This window comes from Zootoca vivipara, chromosome 2, assembly GCF_965207765.1.
Source record: "Zootoca vivipara chromosome 2, rZooViv2.hap1.1, whole genome shotgun sequence".
Lineage (NCBI taxonomy): Eukaryota > Metazoa > Chordata > Lepidosauria > Squamata > Lacertidae > Zootoca > Zootoca vivipara.
The window spans coordinates 116,507,161-116,531,137 of NC_142584.1; the positions used below are offsets into that span (position 1 = coordinate 116,507,161).

General features: G+C 49.3%; 1 protein-coding gene across 1 annotated transcript; it reads left to right on the top strand.

The window, feature by feature from the left end:
- Positions 1-1,643: 1,643 nt before the first annotated feature.
- Positions 1,644-22,697, top strand: LOC148687154 (class I histocompatibility antigen, Gogo-B*0103 alpha chain-like). Its single transcript, XM_088664181.1, has 8 exons — positions 1,644-1,786; positions 6,434-6,709; positions 10,784-11,059; positions 12,597-12,884; positions 16,392-16,478; positions 17,180-17,218; positions 18,597-18,629; positions 20,741-22,697. Exons 1-8 carry the CDS (start codon positions 1,714-1,716, stop codon positions 20,749-20,751), a joined length of 1,083 nt encoding a protein of 360 aa, XP_088520307.1. The 5' UTR covers positions 1,644-1,713; the 3' UTR covers positions 20,752-22,697.
- The last annotated feature ends 1,280 nt before the right edge of the window (positions 22,698-23,977 follow it).

Here is a 23,977-nt window from a genome sequence, read left to right on the forward strand (position 1 = left end):
CACACAGAATAGTTAAACTTTTTTGACTTTCTAACTACCAGGCAGCTTCTTTGGTTATACTAGTTGGGGTACTAGTTTGGGTACTTAGGTGACATCTACGGCTATCATCTCGCTGAGACAGTTCAACAATGGATCCCTCCATTAGATTCAACCTTGGCTGGATCCAGGATAATTATTTAGCTTCAGACTTTATTTGGACTTACATGACAGAGCGGTTGAGTGTTATTGCTAATTGATAATATATGTAAGAAGTTTTTCAGCAGATTGCGTTGTTTGTGGTTTATTTTTGATTTGTACGTAACCTAGGTTCTTTTGGTGTTTGGCTTGCCCTTTTCATGCAGCTTGGGAAAAAGAGAACTCCCAAATAATTATTTAGCTTCAGACTTCACAGCCCCCCCCCCCATCAATTATATCATAAACTTCCTTGTACCTGGGCAAGGAGCGGCCATTTCTTGTCTCTTTCCTGATTTCTTGGAAAAGGCAGCAGCTTCTTTGTGTGTCCCATGCTTAGCTCAGGTTTCAAACGTTCAGGCTTCTAGAAGTGGGATGTGGGCCAAGCACTCTCTGGGCCAAGCAGATCCAGCCTTTGCTCAGGGCCTTCCAGAAGAGGTTTGGGAGCTGCTGGGTCTTGCTGACGCTGCAAAGGGGGACTGCAGGCTTAGAGGGTCTCAGGCAGGGGGAGAGCAGCTCATGTTGGGGCCAATATGACAACAGAATTAAGTAGAGATATGTGGAGATATAATGCTTTGATGGTGTTTCCTGCTCGGCAGGGGGTTGGACTGGATGGCCCTTGTGGTCTCTTCCAACTCTACGATTCTATGAAAATGCCTTTTTAAAAAGCATATGGGAAAGGAAATTGTGGCAAGGTGGTGGGCTCTGTCCTGACCATGTGCTGCATCTTTCTGTGTGGTCATTCTCTCCCCCCCCCTTTGTGTGTGTGTGTATTTTGACCTCAACCCTGATGTTCAGCCCTAGTTGCAACTCTGCACATTTATTTACAAGGCAGTTAAACGCTGGAACCCCCTGCCACTAGATAGAGGGACACAGGAGAAGAGCCGGGATTCTGGATCACACCCAAGGGACCCATCGAGTCCAGCATGGTGGTCTCCCAGTGGCCAACCAGTTGCGCCCCCAGTAAGAAGCCTGCAAGGAGCACGGAAGAGGGACACCCAGCGAGTGCTATTCTAATGCATTTCCTGCCTCTGGCAGTGGAGGAAGACATGCGAGGGCTTTTTAGAAATGGGACTCAGAAGGCGGCCATGCACTGACTCAGTCCACGAGTCCATCTGGCGCAGGATCTCACAGCCCCTCTCCCCAGTTGCAAGGGGGGGCATTCCCAGACCCCCCTGGAGATGCGGGGGTTGAACCTGGGACCCTCCCCTGGCAACCCCCCTCCGCCCTCCCTGCAGGGTAGAACAGGAAGGAAGACCTGTCAGGGGAGGGAGGCGGAGATTCCCAGCGAGGAGCTTCAATCACTTTCTCTTTCCCTTTCCAGCCTCGCTCCCAAACTTGCGCCTCGAGGTCTGCCCGGCGACCGATGCCGCCATCTGCGCGGAGATTTCCGATTGGCGCAATATTATCCCCTCGCCCAATCCCGGCTCCCGCTGCTGATGGTTCCGCAGGCGGGGCAGAGAGCGGGTCTCAGAGCGCCGGAGGGAGAAGGACGCGGCTAGAGTAAGAGGAGGAAAAAGGAGCTTCGTTTGGGGGGAGATCATGGGGGTCCTCCTCCGCTGGCCCCCCCTGATCCTGTGGGCGGCTGCCCACCTGCTGCTCCTGGACTGCGCAGGTAAGGACTGTGCTCTGGGGCGGGGGGAGAAAATAATTGGCACTCAGCCCTCTTTAGGAATTGCATTTCGTGGGCACTGGAAGGGGCGGTCGGGGAGTTTCTGTTCCGAATTGGAGCCGGATCCCTTTCCAAACATCTGTTTCCCAGACTTGTGGCTTGTTTTGTATGCTGTCAGGGGCAGGGGCCGCTTCACTGCTTGGCTCGTAGCTCAAACAAAGAACAAAACGAAACTTGAAGGATTAATGGTGGGGAGAGTGACTCGCATGTCCCGTCCCGTCCTGTCCCCCTGCAGCTTCGTGTTGACTCTGGTTTGTGTGTGTGTGTGTGTGAGTGAGTGAGTGAGTGAGAGAGAGAGAGAGAGAGAGTCTTTCCTCTTCTATTTTTTCCTTCTCTCTTCTTATCTTATCTAACCCTCAGCCGCTCTTTACTCCGCTAAAAACTCAGGATTCCAGCCTGGGGGTGGGAGATGGACGGGTGTAGAGCTGACTTCATTGCGGGGGGGGGGGGGAAGAGTCTGAATAAGGGCTCCCCACCCGCAATTCCCAATGTTGTTTTGTTCAGGAATTCCCTTTCACAGGCACATTCATCATCAGGTTCTTCTGCTTTTCAATTGTAACTCCCCCCCTCCCCCCCTCAAATAAACCCCTTTCCAGTTGCCTGTCAAACATGTACCGGTAGGTTTTGTAAATTATGCAGGGAGCTTTTCTGTGCCGTTTTTTGTACGGCCCCTTGTGGACGAAGGGCACAAACAACTCCTGAGAAGCAAGGGGGGGGTCCCCAGCCTACTTTTCCCCTTGAATACCCCCTCCTTTTATATTCTCCCTCCCCCCCCCCATAAAAGAATGAATTGCCCTTGCTCAGAATATTTCTGCTCCACCAATCGACTGGCTCTGCATCCTATTCAAGTGTTTAACACTATTAAATTCTTAATTCCACATTCCTTATTGCTGTCTTTGAGCTTTTTCTCCTTTTGGTTAACAAAAAAAATGTATATCCTGCTTGATTGTGGTAAAAACACTAACATATTTCCAGGAAATAGTAAAATAATAAAAACTGCTTAAAGCATTAAATAATAATTAAAATTAGCAATAAGAGGCCTAAACATGTCAACATTAGTGTATCTGGATAGGTTTGCCCAAAGAAAAATGTTTTAAACAGACACTCTTGTGAGACACCTTATTCTTCATGGGGAGGGAGAAAGATCTGGAGATACCAGCAGGGCATTTTGGGGAGTGGGAAGGGGGAATAGGATGTTGAGATTATGTGGGATTTCTCCTTGACTGTTTATGAGATGAGGGAGATAATATTTATTTTTTACTCTGATCCTCTTTATTGAACAATAGGATTATCCAGTTTGGGTTGAATGGTTATTTTCTTATGTTTGTGATTCCCCCCTCCCAAAAATTGTTTGCTTTTATTGTAAATAGTTTTTGTTGTTCTCTAATGGACAATGGTATGAATATAATACTATCATTAGTTTAATAGTTGCTTTTTACATAAGAATTCTCACAGTAACTTACAAAGCTTTAAGAACTAAAGAGTAAGGCCTGTTATTTCTCTGTTAAACCCTCTCTATATGGGGGGGGGCTGCCCCCTCACTGTGTCTGCTACAGGGCTGGGCAGGGGGGCTTTGGGAGGGCAAAGGGTGGTGGAGACCACTGGTTCCTTCAAATTCCTCCTCTCTTTGGGGGCTCACGAGTGACTCATTTTGTGGCTCTTTGTCTCCCAACCACTGAGAAGAACCGCCTGTGTTGTTTAGCCAGATGCCACAACCAGAGGCAGCCCTGCTCTGAGCTCTTGTGGTTTGAACTGGGGGAAGCCCTTGTTCTAGGAGGGGGGGCTGGGAAGTGGGTCCCCTTTGATCTTGCCTGAAAGGAAACTGAGCTGGAGGTAGGTAGGAGAGTCGACACACCATCAAGGTGTACGTAATTCAAGCAAACTCATCTTGCAGGTTTACGATTCCTTGCACTCTCTTTTCCACCATGAAACTCCCTCCGAAGGTGGTAGATTCTCCTTTTAGCAGAGGTTGTGTGGCCATCTGTCATGGATGCTGCTGTTGAGATGCCAACATTGCAGGGGTCTGGACTCTCAGGGTCCCGTCCATGATTTTTATTTTAGTTTTCTAGTTGTTTTGAGATGAGTAACTGGCTGAACTCAAGCGGGCTTCTTCCTCTTTGAGGGTGAAGTTGTCCAAATGCATTCAACACCATTTTCACAGGGGTATGATGGGTCCTCAAGGACCGCCTCTTTCCATATGAACCTACCCGGACCCTGAGATCATCTTCTGAGGCCCTTCTTCACGTGCCTCCACCTTGAGAGGTTCGGAGGGTGACAACATGAGAACAGGGCCTTCTCTGCAGTGGCTCCTCCATCTGTGGAATGCTCTCCCAAGGAAGGTTTGCCTGTCACCTTCATGATGCACCTTAAGGCACCAGGCAAAAATATTCCTTTTTAACAAGGCTTTTGGTTTATTTGATTGACATCTATGTCCTTTTAAAATGTCATTTTGTTTGGGGGGGAGTGTTATTGGGTTGTTGTTTTTATTTTGATTATATATATATATTGATTTTGTTCTGTGAACTGCCCTGAGACCTCCGGGTATAGAGCGGTATATAAATTCAATGGAATAATAATACAGTAATATGTCCCATTTTGCTACCTGAGGCAAAACAGGAATTGCTTCCTCTCCCCCCCCCCTTAGCACTGTGCCCCCCTACCTTCCGCCACGGAAATGCCCCTTTTCTCACTGAACTCAACTCGACTTCTCCGTCCAGGAGTGGAAAAGATATGGGGGCAACACCAAGTGCCAGAATGCCTCCCTCTTGCCAACGGGGGTGTGTGTTCTGGTGGCAGCAGAAGCAGTGGGGTTGCCTCCTGGGCGGGCCAGCTGTGGGTCTGATGCTGAAAGTCTAAGCTCAGCTCCCTCCCCTCCAATCTCTCCCAAAATCTCCCTTGGCTGTTACTATGGGACTCATTAGGCCACCTGGTGGCCAGAGGTGGTACAGCATGTGGGAAAGTGAGCCGTTTTGGGGATAGGTTCTTCCTTTGCCACGCTCTGTCCCCCTTCCTGTGTTCGATCTCATGAAGGGGGTAAGTGTGAGAAAGGGGATGTGGGGCCACCTGTTGAGATCTGACCCCAAAGTTGCATTTGTCCTCCTGCCCCTGCTATCACTGTGGGGTCTCCTTTCTCAAGTGGGGAACCCGCTCTGTGGGTGGTAGCTCAGACCACAACATTGGAAGGTTGCAAACATTGTAACATTGAACCATTTAAGCACTGATTATCAAAAGGGGATCCAGGAAGGATCCTGGAAATAACAGGCCAATTAACTTTACACCTGTCCCTGGGAAACTGGCAGGAAACTTGCAACTGGAATGCCTTTAACTTGGACCGATTTCAGCTTCATGCTGTTGACAGCTGGCCTGTTGGAATCACACAAATTATATATGCAGGAGGCAGAGAGCTCTTTTTGTGCAAGGTTTTCCCTGCACCGAAAGAGCTTTGAAGCTCTCTGACTTGCATCATAGACTCTGGTAGGTTCTCATGAGATCTTGTGGGGCTGTCCTGAGTTCCCATGAGGTCTTGCCAAAGCCTCCCAGAGCCCAGGAAGCAAGACCCAGGTCAGACCTATTCAGTGCATGGCTCCAGAAGGTCAGATTGTGGGGCGGCTCCAAGAAACTAGGCCAGTTTCTTCATATATGAACCATCCCCAGAAGAGATGAAGAGCCTGCTTCAGGCCAGGGGCCAGCCTAGTCCAGCATCCCGTTCTCACAGTGCCCCCCCCCCCGGTGAAAGCTCTTCTTTGGGTTCTTACATTAAGTCCGTGAAATAATATTTTATATAATGTGCTTGCCTTGCCCACAAAAGGTCCTTGGTTCAATCCTTGAGAAATAGGCCCCATCCTGAGTCCCTGCCAGTCAGAGTCGACAGTATGAGGCAGCTTCCTGTTCTCCCATCTATGGATGTTGCTTTGTCTGGTCTCCCCTCCATCCACTTACCAGGCCTGAGCCTGCTTAGCTTCAGTTTGGTGCCTGAGCCTTCAGACCATGTTGTGGGAGCTCTCATCTTAGCGCTTGCAAGTGATGGGCAATTCCTGCCCCCTTAGCTAAAGGGAAGGGGTTGGCCTGTCTCTCCCTCACATGGAGCCTCAGCAGAGACATGCAGAGATTTCATAGAATCATAGAGTTGGAAGAGACCACAAGGGCCATCCAGTCCAACCCCCTGCCAAGCAGGAAACACCATCAAAGCATTCCTGACAGATGGCTGTCAAGCCTCTGCTTAAAGACCTCCAAAGAAGGAGACTCCACCACACTCCTTGGCAGCAAATTCCACTGCCGAACAGCTCTTACTGTCTTACATCTCTTACATTTAAACATGCTGCCTGGCAGAGCTTTTTCTCGCCCACTGCCCCATGGGCTATTGTTGTTACTTGCATTTATATCCTATCTTTTCCCCTTCCAACTCTATGATTCTTAGGCTACCTCTGCTCTGCCTCCTCTATGTTTAAGGGCAGGTCTACAAACTCCCACAAACCCTGTTGAATTTTGGATCTCCTAATTTAGGGCTGCTGCCTGTAATACAGCAGGATTAGGGTGCTTCCTTCAGCTGCAGGACCCCTAAATCTCTGCCCCTTCTCTCTTCCTTTCCAGGCTCCACTTCTCACTCCCTGCGCTATTTCTACACAGCCGTGTCTGAGCCTGGCCAGGGGCTGCCCCAGTTCATTGCTGTGGGGTACATGGATGACCAGCAATTTGTTCAGTACGACAGTGACACCAAGGAGATGCTGCCTCACGTCCCCTGGATAAGGAAGGTGGAAAAGGAGGATCCTCAGTACTGGCACAGGAACACTCAGAACGCTCAGGGCGCTGAGCTGGCTTTCAGGGTGAACCTGGAAATTGCAAGGAATCGCTACAACCAGAGCGGAGGTGAGTGGAAGGCAGGAGAGGCACAGAGTCGCACCCCCCCCCCCAATATCCTTCTCTTCAGGGGCCAGAATTGCAAAGAGGGTGTCACAGTGGCCGGATAGGGCTACTTCAGAGTAACGACTCCACACAGCTCTGCATTTTATCTTTTATTGGTGCTGAGTATTTACAGTGCTGATGGCATTGCTATTTACAAAGAGACGTCTGTTCAGCTTGAGTCAGAACCTCCGAATGGCGTTTGGCGCGTTTGGCGCCAGCACAATAACCTGGGGAGACCCATCCTCTTCCCTCTACGCTTCCTGCGCAATTCCGGAGTTGGGGGGGATGGGTCTCACCCCCTTTCTTCCTCCTTCCTGTCCCACCCAGGACGATGGCTCCTCTACCCTGCTAGAGCCCTGGACACCACTTCCTGTTTCCCCACTTGAGCTGGAGCTTTCCCTGCTTTCAGTCCCGCTCTGGGCTGGGCTGGAACTCAGGAGGGGAGGGACTTCGCGATAGCCCCTGTCCCTCACAGAGGGGGCTTCAGGGAGACAAGGAAATGGAGGGTGGGGGTCTCCACCCAGGGCAGAAGCTTCTTCCCCTTCCCTTCTGATCAGTTCATAACTGCAGGAATGGAGGAGGGCAGAGGGAAGATCCCATTCAAGGTCTCAATGGGGGCTGGGATTGTGTGGGGTGGAGGGGACAGAGAATGAGACTGTGGGGGGAGAGACATGGGCGTACCCAGGATCAAAACTAGGGGGGGGGCAAGGGGAGGGGCCAAGGCACGAAAGGGGAGGGGCCACAAAGTGGGCGGAGAAAGTGCAGTCAGAGGCGCCGGGCTGATGGGCAGAGGCGGAGCACAGCCCGACAGAGCGCACCGTGGCGCGACCTCCCTCCAGCTGGGAGATTGAGAGAGAGATTGAGAGAGAGAGAGATAGAGAGATCTGGAACCGCGCAGACGCCCCTCTCTCCTTGCGACCCTGTTCTCAGCAACTGCCGACCCCTGCACGGTTTTGCATGCGGGCAGATGACGGAGCCAAGCTCCTCCCGCTGCCTCGCGATGGCCCAATCGAAAAGACCCTGGCCAAAGGCGGGCGCCTTTGTCACAGAGAGGAAAGCTGGGGAGGCGCCGGCAATAGTGCAGCCGCCGCTGCGCCAGGAAAGGGGGCAGCAAGGCAGGAGTTCGCCAGGGCAGGAAGGCCCCCCTGCCGCGCTCCCTGGTTCCCCGCCGTGCATGGCTTTGCCTGAGGGCTTGACGGGGAGCTGGAGGGAGAGCGCGGCGCGACGGGCGGGAACGGCGAACTCGCGCTCCACTGGGCTGTGCCCCTCCCTAGAAGCAGGGCTGGTGGGCGGAGACAGAGCCCAGCCCAGCCCAGCGGAGCGTGAGTTTGGCGTTCCCGCCCGCCCCGCCGCGCTCTCTGGTTCCCTGCCGCGTTTGGCCTTGCCTGAGGGGGGGGGCAGCTGGCTTCTAGAGTAGGGCAGCTGCCCTAACTTGCCCCATGGTGGGTACGCTCTTGGGGAGAGACCCTCCAGAATGACACTCTCTGGACCTCCACATCCTCCCAAGGAAATGTCTCCATTGCCTGCCCTTCCTTCCATGCTAGGCTCAGCTTAGGCCTTCTGAGGGGGAAATCTGTCTAGTTCATTTTCCTCTGGGAGGGAAAGAGAAGGGTGGGAATCGTGAGGCTGAGACAAGAAAGCCTTGAGTTCTGGTCCTGCTTAAGGAGAAACCAGCTGCCCAGACAGAGGTTCTGATTGGCTGACCCTTTGACCATCACCAAGCCCCTCCCACTGCCTTGCAGTGTTGAAAGAGAAGCCTTTTTAAGGAACACAAATGGACTGGATTTGGGGGATCAGAGTGGCAAATACTTGGTTAAAAGAATAGGCATGGTGGGCAGCTGAAGTGGAGGGGGAGGCAAGAGCCCCCAAGGTCTTCCTGCAGCCTGAGACAAGGAGTCCCCAGAAGATCTACACTGGCAGTTATTAGCCTGGCCTGTCCTGTGTCCAAAAGGAGCATTAGGCCAGAACTGGACCAGAGCCCATTAATATCAGAAATAATCTGTTGCCTAAGTACTTTGGGTTGTGTTATTTCGGGAGTTTCACTCTCTCAGATTTTAGTTGGAAAACTTTTAGCCTGGGAGAGATTGAGCCCCACTGAACTCCATGGGACTTGCTTCTGAGTAAACCTGCATAAGATCCCACATCTCCAGCATTTATTATCCATCTGAACTTACTTTATTGTCTAGCAGTCTTAGGGATGTGTAATACGACCCTTTAGAAAGGTCTTTCACCCCCTTGGTCCAGTTATGGTGATTTCTGCCACACTATCCCACCCCACCCCCTGCCCCATCCAGCCTTGTAATCATTTAAATTCAGTAGAAGCTGGTAGACCTCTGGCCAAGCCTCTTGGCACACATTTTTGTTTTTTAAACTTTCTTCTGAAATGAGTCAAAAGATGTTAGGGTCATTCCACATCAGTTCAACGCGGTCATGTCAGCCACCGTCTTGGATTTTGATGAAACTTGGTGTAAACCCTTCCCTTACGGTTGAAAGAAATCCCCTTAAAAATTTTCCCTCTATCTCAAACGGTTTTAATTTTATAGCACTTCAAAGTTTTGTGAAATCTGCCCTTCTGTCCCTCTTGGGATCCTCAGCCTTGTGTACATTTCATTTCTTTTCTCCACAACCAATGATCAGATCTCTTTGAAATTTTACACAGAGCTCAATAATGTGATGAGGATTTCAGGAAAAAATGCATCAGCACTCAAAAGGTTTCTATAAATGCCTTAAAAAATTATAAATGTAGTTTTTTGGTGGGAAAACTAGGTTTAGAAAACCTAAATTTTCAGCTTAGGGGCATGATGGAATCAAAAGTTTTTGATGGTGAAAATTATTGCAATACATGCTCTATCTCATCAAATAATGAAATTTATGGGGTTTCTATCTCTTGTAACAAACTTTTACGATTTTTGGACATCATAGGGGGAAAATGGCTACTGGGTACAACTTTCCAACAATCCATAGCTGTGATAGAAAACATTAATGAAACAAAGTTGTTCATCCTAAAATTTCAATTAATATTGGTTATTATAGGTTTGTTTCTCCCCAAAAGTGCAGACTTGATTTTAATTTTGGGGTATTTAAAATTACGAAAATTGAAGACTGGAGTAAATTTACGCAATATTTAAATGATCATTGTAACCAGTTAACACTAGCAGGATTGTAAAAAGTCTTGTAATGTTTACAATTAGTACCTTTCTACTTTTATTTAAAGATTGAGATAAATTTAAAAAGAAAATGTAGATTTGAGAAATTTATAAATGCGAGGACATATGAGGAATTTTGAAAGCCATGGGCGGGATGAAGGGAAGTCGCTAAGCTCAAATGAGCAAAATATTAATAGAAGGAATAATTTGATTGTATTTGAATATATAAAATGGAAATTGGTTATCGTGAAATCAATTTAAAAAATTTCAGTCAGAAACTTTAAATGCTGAGAAGTAAGGTAATAAGACCTAGCAAGAAAAAGAATAAAATAATTTAGAATTATGCATTATATTCAATTATGCAAGATTACATGATCCCCAGTTTCTTTTTCAGAATATTATTGCATACAAGGACATGTCTATCTTTTTTTGGGGGGGGGATGATGTTTGGGTGCCATCTTGAAATAATGGATGCATGGAGACTTTTTAAACATTTATATTAAATATATTGAGACGTAATTCAATATGAGGGAAAAGACTGACAGGCTGTGAAGTCGCAAGGGATGCTCCTCTTGGAGAGGAAGGGAAACCCACCCACCCCTCCCCCGCCTCCAGGGAGTTGGGAGAATCCACTAGGGCTTGTTTGGGGGGGGGGAGAAAGTGTGAGGCATGAGAGAGAGGAGGGCAATTAAAGGGGGACTTTAGAGGCTCAGGATTGTAGTGTTTGCCTCAGTGAACGTGTTATGATGCCGGTTGATTTTTCTCACCTCTGACTGCTGCCTCTTCCCTGAGTCTGAGGCCAATAAATCCTTTTTCCTGGGCTCTTTTGCTGGTGGGGGGAGGGGCTGCTCTGACCCCCCTTGACCTCCTGGGCCTCTTTTGGTCCTTCCAGGGATCCACACCATTCAGTGGATGTATGGCTGTGAGCTGAGTTCAGACGGGCGCAAAGGAGGGCATGATCAGCACAGCTATGATGGGAGGGACTTCATCGCCTTCGACAAGGAGACCCTCACCTGGACGGCAGCCGATATGGGGGCCCAAGTGACCAAGAGGAAGTGGGATGCTGTCTTGGCCTTCAACCAGGGCAGGAAGCACTACCTGGAGGAGATTTGCATTGAGTGGCTGCAGAGATACCTGGACTATGGGAATGAGACTCTGCTGAGGAAACGTGAGTGGTGGGGGCGGTGGGTGGGGAGGGGGGCTCAGTGGGGCAGTTTCCCTCCTAGCTCCCCTCCCCCCTTACCAGTCTTCCTTTCTGGACGAAACAGCAAACACTTTTCCTTGTGGTGGCGGCAGAAAGAAGTTTGGGGCTCTGGGAGGAAGGGATGCCAAAAGATAAAGGGGGGGGGTCACAAAGAAACAGCGGGGAGGAGGCCAGTAAAGCAAAATTAGTTTTAAATGGAAGTAAATAAAGAAAAAATAAAGAGGACAGATTTGAGGGGGGGGGGAGATACAAAAAAACTCTTGGCTTTGCCACATACGTATGGGGAAAGTCTTTAAAACTACATAAATTAAACCTTTTTTTAAAAAAAAGAAAATGTGTGGGGAGCCCATAAAATATGTCTTAGAGGGCAGGATGCAGCCCCCAAACTAAGACTGTAGGTTAGCCACTCGTGGCCTAGAAGCAGAAAACCTGCACATAGTGAGAGAATATGGGAATTACCTCTTCTACCTTTTTATATTTTTTATTTGTGAGGAATATTACTTTTTTCCATGGGGAACATTCATCTTCCTCAACCCCGTGCCTTGAAATGGTACAGTCCACTCTTCTGCCTTCAGGAATCTGGCACAGGGGCCAATCACATGATCAAGTGTTCTTACTAGCTTTCTTCCTGTCTCTTTATTAGCTTCGCTAAAATTAAAATTAATAAAAAATGGAATAATAATAATAATAATAATAATAATAATAATAATAATAATTTAGTATTTGTACCCTCCCCCTCTGTCTGGGTTTCCCCAGCCACTCTGGGCGGCTTCCATTTTGAGGAATGAAACATACATATTAGCCGTGCTTAGAGAGATCTGAGCAAATGCATCTTGGGTTTTTAATCAAGGGTTACATTCTGAGGATCGTGCCTAAACACATTGGATTCTAAGGCGATTGGGTTTGCCAAAGTCCTCCTTCCCCGGACGCCCTCCCCCTTCCCACCCTGTTTTTGGTTTTTCCAATCTTTTTTGCCAAGTGTGTCAAGCTGTATTTGCACAAGTTAAATGTGCCTAAGTTGCTAGCTTACTGGGCCTCGTGGTCTGCCATTTCCACTCCAGGGGAGGCTGCCATGGAGAAGGCAAGTGGGCCCTTTCAAGTCCCGCCATTGGGGACCTGGTGAAATTTGCCCCTCAGCCTAGAGGCAGCTCCCTGGGCCAATCTAGGTTGTCATATTTGTATAGTGTTAGAGCTTTGCAAGATGATACATGAATTTAATTTGTACCCAGTCCTCCCTCCCAAAGGCAAACAAAGGATAAAACAAAGGATAAAACATCTAAAAACAGTTTCCCCATGGACACTGACTGGGGAAGATGCCAAGGGAGGTTGAGGAATCCCATTTATTTGCAGTTCTTTTTAATTTCTGCAGGTGTGACATTCTGACTCTCTGGGAGGCAGGACTAGCTGGCCTCCTGGATTTCTGCTCTTTAAAAATACAGGAGTCATTCCGGCTTCTGTTGTGGATGTCTATTTGTTAACTCCAGTGCTTCAATTTTTGCAGAGGCTCCGGTGGTGAAGGTGACCAGGAAGGCAGACTATGACAGCCTGGAGACCCTTGTTTGCCAAGTCCACGGCTTCTACCCCAAGGAGATTGATGCCAACTGGGTGAAGGACGGGGAGGTCTGGCAGGAGGGCACCTCCCGAGGATTGGTCGCCCCCAACTCGGACGGGACCTACTATGTCTTGCTCAGTGTCAAGATCGACCCCGAGGAGAGGGACCGCTTCCGGTGCCGCGTGGAGCATGACAGCCTGGAGAAGCCTCTGGATGTGGCCTGGGAGAAGGAGCCAGGTGAGAGACAGACAGACAGACAGACAGACAGACAGGAGGGGAAGGGGTGGGTTTTGGGAGGGGGATTCTCACCCAACTCCTCCCTTCAGCAGCAGCACAGCTCAGGTGGGGAACCCCCAGTTGGATCATGTCTATGTTTCTTAAGGCAAGCAGCTGAATCAGAATGTGTAGATTTTGACAGAGATGCAGCCTTTTCCAGCAAGTGTCTCATAGGTCTTAAACTCAGATTGGATGTCGTAGGTAAAAATTGGCCATCACCTTTTTGCCTTTACGCCCAAATAGTTGTGATGTCACATAATGTGGGCATATATTATACTTCCTCAAAATCAAATGTGTCAGCACAGTGTGTGCAATAAAACTTTATTCTGGCATCTATCTTTGGAAAGAGACCCCCACATTTCAGCTCTGTATGTACTCGTGGACATCTTGGGAGGAGATGAGGGTTGTTTGGGGGGCATTTTGGGTTATCCGCCCTCCTTGGGACCCCTCTGCATTTCACAAACTCTGGTGTCAGGGTTGTTGTATTTTTGAATTACAAAAAAGAGGACACATTTGCTTCTCCTTTTAACTACTGATCGCTATGATGACTCATCCTATATAATAATGTCCATGTTGTCCCTGCGTCCAGATGTCCCGTGTGTCCCTGGGGTACTGCGCATGTCCCCCAGAGACACAGGGATTGGACGGAGGGACAACCAGGGACACAGGGATTGGACCCGTGCTCACGGGACACAGGGAACAGCCAACTGCCGCTCCGCCAACCGCCGCTCCGAAGCCCAGTCTCATGCTGGAGGTGCGCGGTGAGGCGGCGGGGGAGAGAAGCGCTCCCCCCCCCGGCAGCCTTGCCGCACACCTCCGGCATGGGACGGCGCTTCCTCGGGGAACCCGAGGAAGCCGAAGCGGCAGCGGGCGCGGAGGGAGGCCCGCTTTGGCTTGGCAGCGGCGGGAAGAAGGGGAGGAATTCCTCCCCTTTTTCCCGCCGCCGCCAAGCCAGTCCCGGAGCCGAATTGCGGCGCGGCGGGGTTTTTCGCCGTTTGCCTCCCCCTCGAGGGAAGGCAAACGGCGAAAAGCCCCCGCTGCGGACTGGCTTGGCGGTGGCGGGAAGACCCGCCACCGCCAAGCCAGTCCCGGAGCCGAATTGCGGCGCGGCGGGGTTTTTCGCCGTTTGCCTCCCCCAGGGGAAGGCAAACGGCGAAAAGCCCCCGCTGCGGACTGGCTTGGCGGTGGCGGGAACATCCCGCCACCGCCAAGCCAGTCCCGGAGCCGAATTGCGGCGCGGCGGGGTTTTTCGCTGTTTGCCTCCCCCAGGGGAAGGCAAACGGCGAAAACCCCCCGCTGCGGACTGGCTTGGCGGTGGCGGGAAGACCCGCCACCGCCAAGCCAGTCCCGGAGCCGAATTGCGGCGCGGCGGGGTTTTTCGCCGTTTGCCTCCCCCAGGGGAAGGCAAACGGCGAAAACCCCCCGCTGCGGACTGGCTTGGCGGTGGCGGGAAGACCCGCCACCGCCAAGCCAGTCCCGGAGCCGAATTGCGGCGCGGCGGGGTTTTTCGCCGTTTGCCTCCCCCAGGGGAAGGCAAACGGCGAAAACCCCCCGCTGCGGACTGGCTTGGCGGTGGCGGGAAGACCCGCCACCGCCAAGCCAGTCCCGGAGCCGAATTGCGGCGCGGCGAGGTTTTTCGCCGTTTGCCTCCCCCAGGGGAAGGCAAACGGCGAAAACCCCCCGCTGCGGACTGGCTTGGCGGTGGCGGGAAGACCCGCCACCGCCAAGCCAGTCCCGGAGCCGATTTGCGGCGCGGCGGGGTTTTTCGCCGTTTGCCTCCCCCAGGGGAAGGCAAACGGCGAAAAGCCCCCGCTGCGGACTGGCTTGGCGGTGGCGGGAAGACCCGCCACCGCCAAGCCAGTCCCGGCAGGCCGCTTCCTCTAGCGCCCGTTTTTAAACGGGCTAAAATCCACTAGTTTCAAATACTATATGTAGGCTAAAGAAGCTGTGATACATTGCTAGTAGCAACGTTCTTAACTTTCAACAACAAAATAATGATCTGTTTATTTATGTATTTGTTTGCTTTATTAATTATCGTTTATATTTGCTGCATTTATTGTAATTATCTTCAACGGTTTGGCTAAAGAGAGAAGGGAAAAACAATTCTCCCTAACACTTCAGTTAGAATTGCTACAGGTGCCAGAGAGATTTAAAGAAAGGGGCTGCTTGCCACACCTCTGGTTATTTGCGGCACCACGACTGGGGCACTTTAAGTATCTTTTCAGACGTGGAAGGGGTGTTAAGATGGCTGCCACCCACACTTCCAGTTGTTTTCAATGCAACGACAATGACCCAAGGCTTCCTTTACTATTTACTGGCGCCAACGAGGTTTAGAAAATGGTCACCATGCTCACTTCCTGTTATTTGTGGCGCGATAACAAGCAACCTGAGGGGAATCAACTACAGTGGTGCCTCGCTTAACGAATGCCCTGCTTAACGAAATTTCCGCTTTTTCTAGCGGAGGTTGCCTCGCTAGACGAATTCTTTTTATGAAAAATTTGTCTAGCGAATCGCGGTTTCCCATAAGAATGCATTGAAATTCAATTAATGCGTTCCTATGGGCAAAAAAAAATAAAAAAAATTCAATGCATTCCTATGGGATTCGCTAGACAAATTTTTCGTTATAAGAAAAGACCCGTGGAATGAATTAAATTCGTCTAGCGAGGCACCACTGTACGTGGTCGTGACAAGGATTATGGAAGCAGCTCTTGTGCCAAATCCTCACACAGGAAGGGTAGAGGGGACCAGGGCTCTTGTCTCGTGCTCACTCACCAGCACTACGGACTTCAGAGATTCCACCCAAATAAAAAAACTTGGACATTTTGCCTCATTTTAAGAATCTGTCTGCATAGACATATTAAGTCTGAAAAAAGGCGTGTCCAGGAAAAACCAGACAGAACACAACTATACAACACACTTTTCTAAGGGTCTGTGCCTTCCCTGAAGGCCTGTAATGCTGGGTTCAGGGGGGGTCTCAGAGGGGAGGGAATCCCTTCCTCTCAGGGTCATGACAGAGAAGGCTGAAGCGCATGAGGAGGAGGAGACCTGCTTTTAAGTCGAGTCTGTGATAAAACAAATGTGCCTGTCAACTGTCTTCCGTAAATAAACTGGTTACAGTGGTACCTCGGTTTAAGTACACAATTGGTACCGGAGGTCTGTACTTAACCTGAAGCGTACTTAACCTGAAGTGAACTTTCCCATTGAAAGTAATGGAAAGTGGATTAATCCGTTCCAGACGGGTCTGCGGAGTACTTAAACTGAAAATACTCAAACCGAAGCGTACTTATACAGAGGTATAACTGTATTTTGAAGACCTCTAATGTTGGACTCTGGTGGAAAAAACTCCCTTGTATCAGGGCCACTACAGAGAGGACCTTGGCCTGTTAGGAGAGAGAAAGAGTGTCTGCTTGAGGCCTTGGGGAGCTGCTGCCACCAGTCTGAATAAAAATGTCTCTTGTCCCCTTTTAGTCAGCCTGGGGCTCATTGTGGGAGCCATTTTGGGTGTCCTGGCTGCCATCTTGCTGGTCTCTGGGATCATCATCTTCATCATCCGCAGTAAGTAAACCCTGGACACGTTTGCTGCCTCTCCTGTGTCCTTCTGTTTTAGCCTCCGACTGGGAATGTGCTGGTGGAGCCTTCCTGGCACCTGCCCCTTGTATCCCTACAGAGACCCTTCTCCATAAAAGCACCCTTTGAGCATGGGCCAAAAGTCATGGTGGTCATTGCTTTGCACTCACTGTGTGCTCAGGAAATTCACTTCCCACCTGATGTTTTAATCCATCCTGAGCCTTCAATCCTGTAGACACTTTCCAGGGAGCCTTCCTTACATATCTTTAGGCGCCAGGCAAAAGCGTTTCTCTCTGACCAGGCCTGTTAACTGGTTTGTTTTTGTTTTAGTATGTATTTTGTGCTCTCATTTTGTATTTTTATTTGGGGAATCACCGAAATAATAATCTGAAAAGGAATGAGTGCAGGGACTGGGTAATGTTTCCTTCCAGCCTCTTGGAATGTATCCACTGCCTCGTTTCCCCGTGTTGATATTCTAATTTAATTTTCTCACACACACACCCTACTTTGTAACTTGAGTTCCTTGAAAAGCTCCCCTTCTGGGCTCCCCTTCCTTGGAGGTGTTTGGAATAGACAAGAGGAGCATGTGCTGGGAAGGTTTCAGCATCTGAGAGCCAGATTGTCGAAATGGGATTGTGTGGCCTCTGGAGGTCCATTCCAGCACTGACCTTCTGCTTTTGTCTCTACAGGGAAACGGAGCGAGAAATTGGCCTACAAAGCCGCCTCCAGTGAGTGACTCCTCCCCTCTCTCTGTCTGACATATTTTCCCCAATATGGAGCAGTAACAGGTTCCAAACAGACAAAACTAAACCTGGTGGTGTAAGCGCAAGACCCTGATGGAAAGCTTAAGCCTGGCTGCTCAGGCCAGCTGCGTTGGACGTTCGGCTTCCGAAAAACATTCACAAACCGGAACACTTACTTCCGGGTTTGCGGTGTTCTGGAACCGATTTGTTTGGCAGCTAAGCCGTTTGGGAACCAAGGTTTGACTGTACAGAGCAACAGGGGCAGCAGGAATCATGAGAGAAGCGATGACTGGCCTCATGGTTTTCCCCGCTTGTTTAGTCGTTTAGTCGTGTCCAACTCTTCGTGACCCCATGGACCAGAGCACGCCAGGCACTCCTGTCTTCCACTGCCTCCCGCAGTTTGGTCAGGCTCATGTTCGTAGCTTCGAGAACACTGTCCAACCACCTCAGAACACTGTCCAACCACCTCATCCTCTGTCGTCCCCTTCTCCTTGTGCCTTCAATCTTTCCCAACATCAGGGTCTTTTCCAGGGAGTCTTCTCTTCTCATGAGGTGGCCAAAGTATTGGAGCCTCAGCTTCACGATCTGTCCTTCCAGGGAGCTCTCAGGGCTGATTTCCTTCAGAATGGATAGGTTTGATCTTCTTGCAGTCCATGGGACTCTCACTCCTCCAGCACCATAATTCAAAAGCATCAATTCTTCGGCCATCAGCCTTCTTGATGGTCCAGCTCCCACTTCCATACATCACTACTGGCAAGAAAGTAACAGCTTACAAACAGACAAAAATAAACATGGTGGTGGCCTAGTCCTTAAGCACAAGACCCTGATGGAAAGCTTAAGCCTGGCTGCTCAGCCTGTCTGTGGGCAACAAGGGGTCCCTCAGGGCCAGGAAAAGGCTGCAGAGAGACTGTTGGGCTGAGGGATGGGCTTCAACCAGCAGCAGGAGGAAGAGCCGAGGGTGCAGGGAGAGAGGGATCTCTGGTTGTTTACTAGAACCTGAAGCTAAATATTTGGTTGGTTGGCTCAAGTCTGGATGTCAGGAACCCTCCCCTCCAGATCTGGCACCACTGCTCTCACCCCAACTTCTGCCTTTCTGCCCCCTTCCTGCCCAAATCACACCCACCCCAGCTCTAGTCCCCCACTGCCTCCATGCCAGGCTGTGCCCATCTCTCTTTGCCCTCCAGCATCTGCTTCTCCTTCCAATGCTGTCCTTCAGCCCCTTTGCCTCTGGGCTGCCTGTCCCTCAACATCCCCAGATTGAGACTGATTTGGGATGGGGTTGGAAGGAGGGAGGAGAAGGGCTGTGTGTGTGTTGGATCTCCCTTCCCGGAATCCTGACTCCTGTGTTTCCTCTCTTTTGCAGCAAGTGACCAGGGGTCCGACAGCTCTGCCAAGGGTAGGTGGGGGTGCAGGTGGGGGCAAAGGGGGGCTCTTGCAGAAGACTTCATGGGGAGCATCCCCAAATGGGGAAAAGCTTCTGCTTTCCTCTTACCCACCCTGGTATTTCCAAGAGTGACAGAATCTGGAGCAGGCATCCCCAACCTGCCGCCCTCCGGATGTTTTGGCCTACAACTCCCATGATCCCTAGCTAATGACCAGGGGTCATGGATGATGGGAATTGTAGTTCAAAACATCTGAAGGTTGGGGATGCCTGATCTGGAGTGTCCATTGAGCTGAAAATAGCTCTTGTGACTCATTCTGTCTGTCCATCTGAGCTCCACGGAGGATCCCCTCCATCTGCCAAATGGGTTCTACCCAGGATCTGAATGAGAAAGAGTCACATTTTGGGTTCTGGAAGGGATTTTTCCTTCCAGTAGGACTGATTTGTTTCCTTCCGGTATTTCCCCAAAGTGTGCAGCTTGGGTCACTTTCTTGAGCTGCCCTCTGCAGGCATTTGCTCTGCAGGCCCATTTTGGTGGTGCTCCTAGCACAGTGATGGCGACCCTTTTAGAGACCGGGTGCCCAAACTGCAACCCAAAACCCACTTATTTATCGCAAAGTGCCAACACTGCAATTTGACCTATATATCTCATTTCCCCCCCTGCGTATTTCATGTTTCTTCTTTATGACTGCTGTTGTAATAAATACAGGTAGGTAGCCGTCTTGGTCTGATGCAGTCAAAATATATAAAAAAATAAATAAATTGTCCAGTAGCACCTTAGAGACCAACTAATTTTTTTTGGGGGGGGAGGGATAAACTTTCATGCGCATGCACACTTCCTCAGATACAATAAATAATCCTTCATAAAAGTTACTGCATTACATTCTTCATTCAATTATCTTTCCATTGATGTATCATTTTATGGTATAACTCAGTGCTTTTTTCTTTAAAAATGTTTAGGGGTACTCTCATTGTGACTCAAGAAAACCACCACCAGGGGAAAATAAGTACAGTGGTACCTCGGGTTACAAATCGCTAACCCAGAAATAGTACCTCAGGTTAAGAACTTTGCTTCAGGATGAGAACAGAAATCGTGCTCCTGCGGCGCAGCGGCAGCAGGAGGCCCCATTAGCTAAAGTAGTGCTTGAGGTTAAGAACAGTTTCAGGTTAAGAACAAGCCTCCGGAACGAATTCACAAAATGTTTAGGGGTATGCTTACCCCTGTGTCTCCACTCCCCACAGAAAAAAGCACTGGTATTACTCCAAAACAAAGTGGTGTTATGAGCCATCAAACCTCGGAAATACATTTTTTCGAGAAGGTTCCACAATTTTGGCTCTAGTGTACACTGGAGGGCTGTACTAAGAGCCACCCTCTCCCAATTTTTAATATGAGATAATAATGATTGTTTGCGTGCACACATACAAATAAAAATAAATAAATAAACCCAGCCAGATGGGCGGGGTATAAATAATATATTATTATTATTATTATTATTATTATTATTATTATTATTATTATTATTAATTATTAGCTGTTTCTTCGGCTGCTGTTTGATCGCAGCCTCCACCGAATAAATTTTTCTGTTGGCTTCCGCGGGAAAGCCCAGCGAACATGTAAACCCAGCAGCCCCTTCTTAGGTTGCCGTCTTTATATGCTTACTGACCTGGGAGTTAAGCCCTGCTGAACTCAAGACAGCTTACTCCTGAGTAGGAAAAGCAGACTGGCGGGAGGCCCTGGCGCATCAAAAAGTCAATGCCTGCTCAGCCCCTCACTCGCTTGCCCGCCAGGCCCTGGTACCACAGGTTTTGGACGGTGTGTGCAAGCCCTCCTCCTCCTCCTCCTCCCCTCCTCCTCCTCCTCCTCCTCCACCTCTCTCCCCCCCCCCCGGCATGGAAGCGCACGTGCCCACAGAGAGGGCTCTGAGTGGCCTCTCCGGCACGCGTGCCATGGGTTCGCCACCACTGTCCTAGCATATCTTAGGTCTGATTTGACATGATGAGGGATGGTGGCTTTCCTTGTGAGGCTGGACTAGATGGCCCTTGCGTTCCCACTAGCTCTGTAATTCTGATGCCCCCACACCATGATGGCTTAATTTTGAAATACTCCTTTTCTTTTTTTCCTTCAGTTGGTGTGTGAGATGAGACCAGAAGGAGCCTGGCCAAGTTTTGCTGTGAATTGCAGAGGCTCACAGCTCCTGCTGTCCTTTAATGCTGTTTATGATGTTCCTTAATTCTAGCTTTCACCCATCCATTCTGACTCCAGCTGTAACTTAAATTTCAGGATAATCGTGTTTTTCTGATGGATTGTGGCCGATTGTGCTTTGCAGCTGATTTTCAGAAATGTGCTTGTATTAATCAGAAATGTGCTAGATATATGCAACTCAGTTGCTTCAAAAAGGGATGAGGAGATTGAGCAGTGATTTTGTTGGTTTCATTTGGTTCTTTGTTGCTGTGTTTTCCTCCACAAGCCCTTCCCCAACCTTGTGTCCCTCGCTTGCCATCCAAATTGAAGGAAAGTCAACATTTGAGAACTGCTTTAGGTGTATTGTGTGTGAAATAGGCTAATAGCCTCTTGGGCCGCCCAGCCTTTGGCTAAATGGATGTATTGTCATGGAATGTATAAAAGCAGTCTAACTGCTCTGGGTGAGTGTTTTCCTCCCACCTTCTGTGTGAGGAAGTTAAGAAACTGGCAGGGAAGGATGGTTGGCAGGAAGGAGGAATACTTAGATCAGGCACCCCCAAACTTTGGCCCTCCAGATGTTTTGGACTACAATTCCCATCTTCCCCAACCACTGGTCCTGTTAGCTAGGGATCATGGGAGTTGTAGGCCAAAACATCTGGAGGGCCACAGTTTGGGGATGCCTGACTTAGATGCTCAGGAGTTGAAGCTGAAAGTGAGAAGGAACTGAGAGGCTGAAGACAAGAGAGGTTGTCAGAATTGGATCTGATTCTAATCTGGAACCTTGCAAGTCTGCCTCAGAAGATGAAGGATAGACATTGGCCATTGATCTCGTAGAAGCCAAGGAGGGCATCCTCTACAGTTACAACCTCTGGATATGGGCGGATATTGTGTGTCTTGACCAAGAGCCGTGCTCCAGTTCCCTTGCAGATGAGACACCTGGGAGGGACGTCCACCTCCAGCCCTCTTGGGTCACCTGCTACATCCCCAGAACCTCACTGTCCTGTGTGACTAGATCCAGAGTGGTCCAGAGGTGACCTCTGCTGGAGTGGAGGCCTCTTTTCAAACATCTTCAGTCAGGGCAGAGAATGAGGAGCTCCAGTGGGCATTCAGACCCTCCTCTGGGCAATGGAGCTGCTGAGGCAGTTTCCTCCAGACCCTCTTTCTGTCCCGATACCTTGCAAGGTTCCAGTTCTCCAGCCTGGTTCATGGAGCTCCACGTCCAGGACAACCAGCTGCTGAGCTCTGGACCTCCACCTTGGGCCTCCCATGATGCCCTGGGGCAGTCAGTTGAGAAACAGGCGGAGGGGGAGGAAGAAGCAGTTGAAGGGGAAAAACAAAAAATGGGGAACAGAGGAGGTAAGAGAGGCTGAGGGAATGGGGCCTAGCAACTCTCCTGCAGGAGATGAGAGGGACTTACTTTGCTGACAGCCAAGGAGGAAGCCAGCAAGGAGAAGAGGCAGGTCAGGAGCTACATGGTCACAATTTGATCTGAAACAAGGAGCCCCATATTTTTGGTTCCAGTTCATGAGACTTGTTGCCTGGTCCCCACAGCCTTCTAGGAGGGGTGACCCACTGGGAGTCAGACTCTTCAAAGTAAACTGGTTTTGTTACCTTCAATTTGCCTAATTTTTATCTCACCCATTCTTGCTTACTCTGCCCATCTGCGGTTCCCACTATATGATTCCCACCATCTCACTTCCCTTCTCATAGGCTGGTATTCCTTAAGGAGATGCTTTCGTAGAAATAAGAATGTAATAATTCTTTTAGACCTCCAGGGGCTGCAGGACTCCTCTTGCCTAACCCAATGGATTTGCTGCACCTTGCTTTGAAGACACTGGGTGTAATTATTATTATTCCTTTTGTAATATCTGTTTGACTGAAATAAATAAGGGTGCACCCTCTTCTTCTTTAGTGGTTCTTTCCTTCTTACCACAAGAGTTCCAGAGATTTTGATGTTCCTGAGAATATTCAGAGTTTGTAGCCTCTGGCAGGGAGGTGCCAATAATTGTTCTTCCAGTGCAAAGTGGCTGAAGAACCAAGGATCCAAAGTGAGGTGGGGACAGAATCTGTGGTTTTACAGGGGTGGGATTAAGTTACATGAGGCCAAGAGGGTCTGAAATCTGGTCAGTGCCTGGATGGGGAACCACCTGGATGCTGCCTTTGGTTCCAGGACGAAGGAAAGGAGGGTTGGGAATATAATAAAAGAAATAGGTAGATATCTTGATCTGGGGCAGCGTGTGGTGGGACCAAGGCAGGGTTGCCCCAAAAGTCCTCAATCCCAGGAGGAAGTTCTCCCACTAAAATGAAAAGAAGATGCCCAAATTATTTAATTCGTTTTACCTTTTTATCCCGCTCTTCCTCTCAAAGGAGCTCAGAGCAGCAATAAAATGTTTAAACAATACCATTTAAAAGATTTAAATTCAAAATAAGCTAATTTAAACCACCTAAAATCACTTTAAAACAGTTGGAATACCCTAGTGCAGGGTACCCCAAACTAAGGCCCGTGGGCCAGATGCGGCCCAATTGCCTTCCATGAGTAGAATGTGTCCTTTTATTTAAAATGCATCTCTGGGTTATTTGTGGGGCATAGGTATTCGTTCATACTTTTTTTCAAAATATAGTCCGGCCCCCCACAAGGTCTGAGGGACAGTAGACCGGCCCCCTGCTGAAAAGGTTTGCTGACCCCTGCCCTAGTGGCATGTGGTTCATGGACTAGTGGGACTAGCCTGAGACCTATAGGGCAGTATATAAATAATAATAATAATAATAATAATAATAATAATAATAATAATAATAATAATAATAATAGCCTAGTTTCCTTACTGTCCTCAGCAGGACCTTTCTATTTACCTGCTTGGCCAGTGTCTCCAGGCTCTGTGTTCGTGTGTTCATACGTCTGTCTATCTCTCCCTCTTTCTCTCTCTCTGATTACCTCTGTGAAGGTTGCAAAACTGCACAACTCTGCAGACCAATACACGCACCTGAGCAGGAAGTGGCTGGTGGAACCAGAACTGTAGCCCCTTCTTCATCTTTTTTAAGGAAGAGCAGTCTGAAAGGCTGACGTGCCTATGGGATAGGGGTGGAAGACAAGATATCTTCATATCTCACCTCCTCCTTTCCTTCAGCCCCTGTGTTTGTGCGTGGGGGTGTTTTGAAAGCGTGGTGTTTTAATAAAATAAGC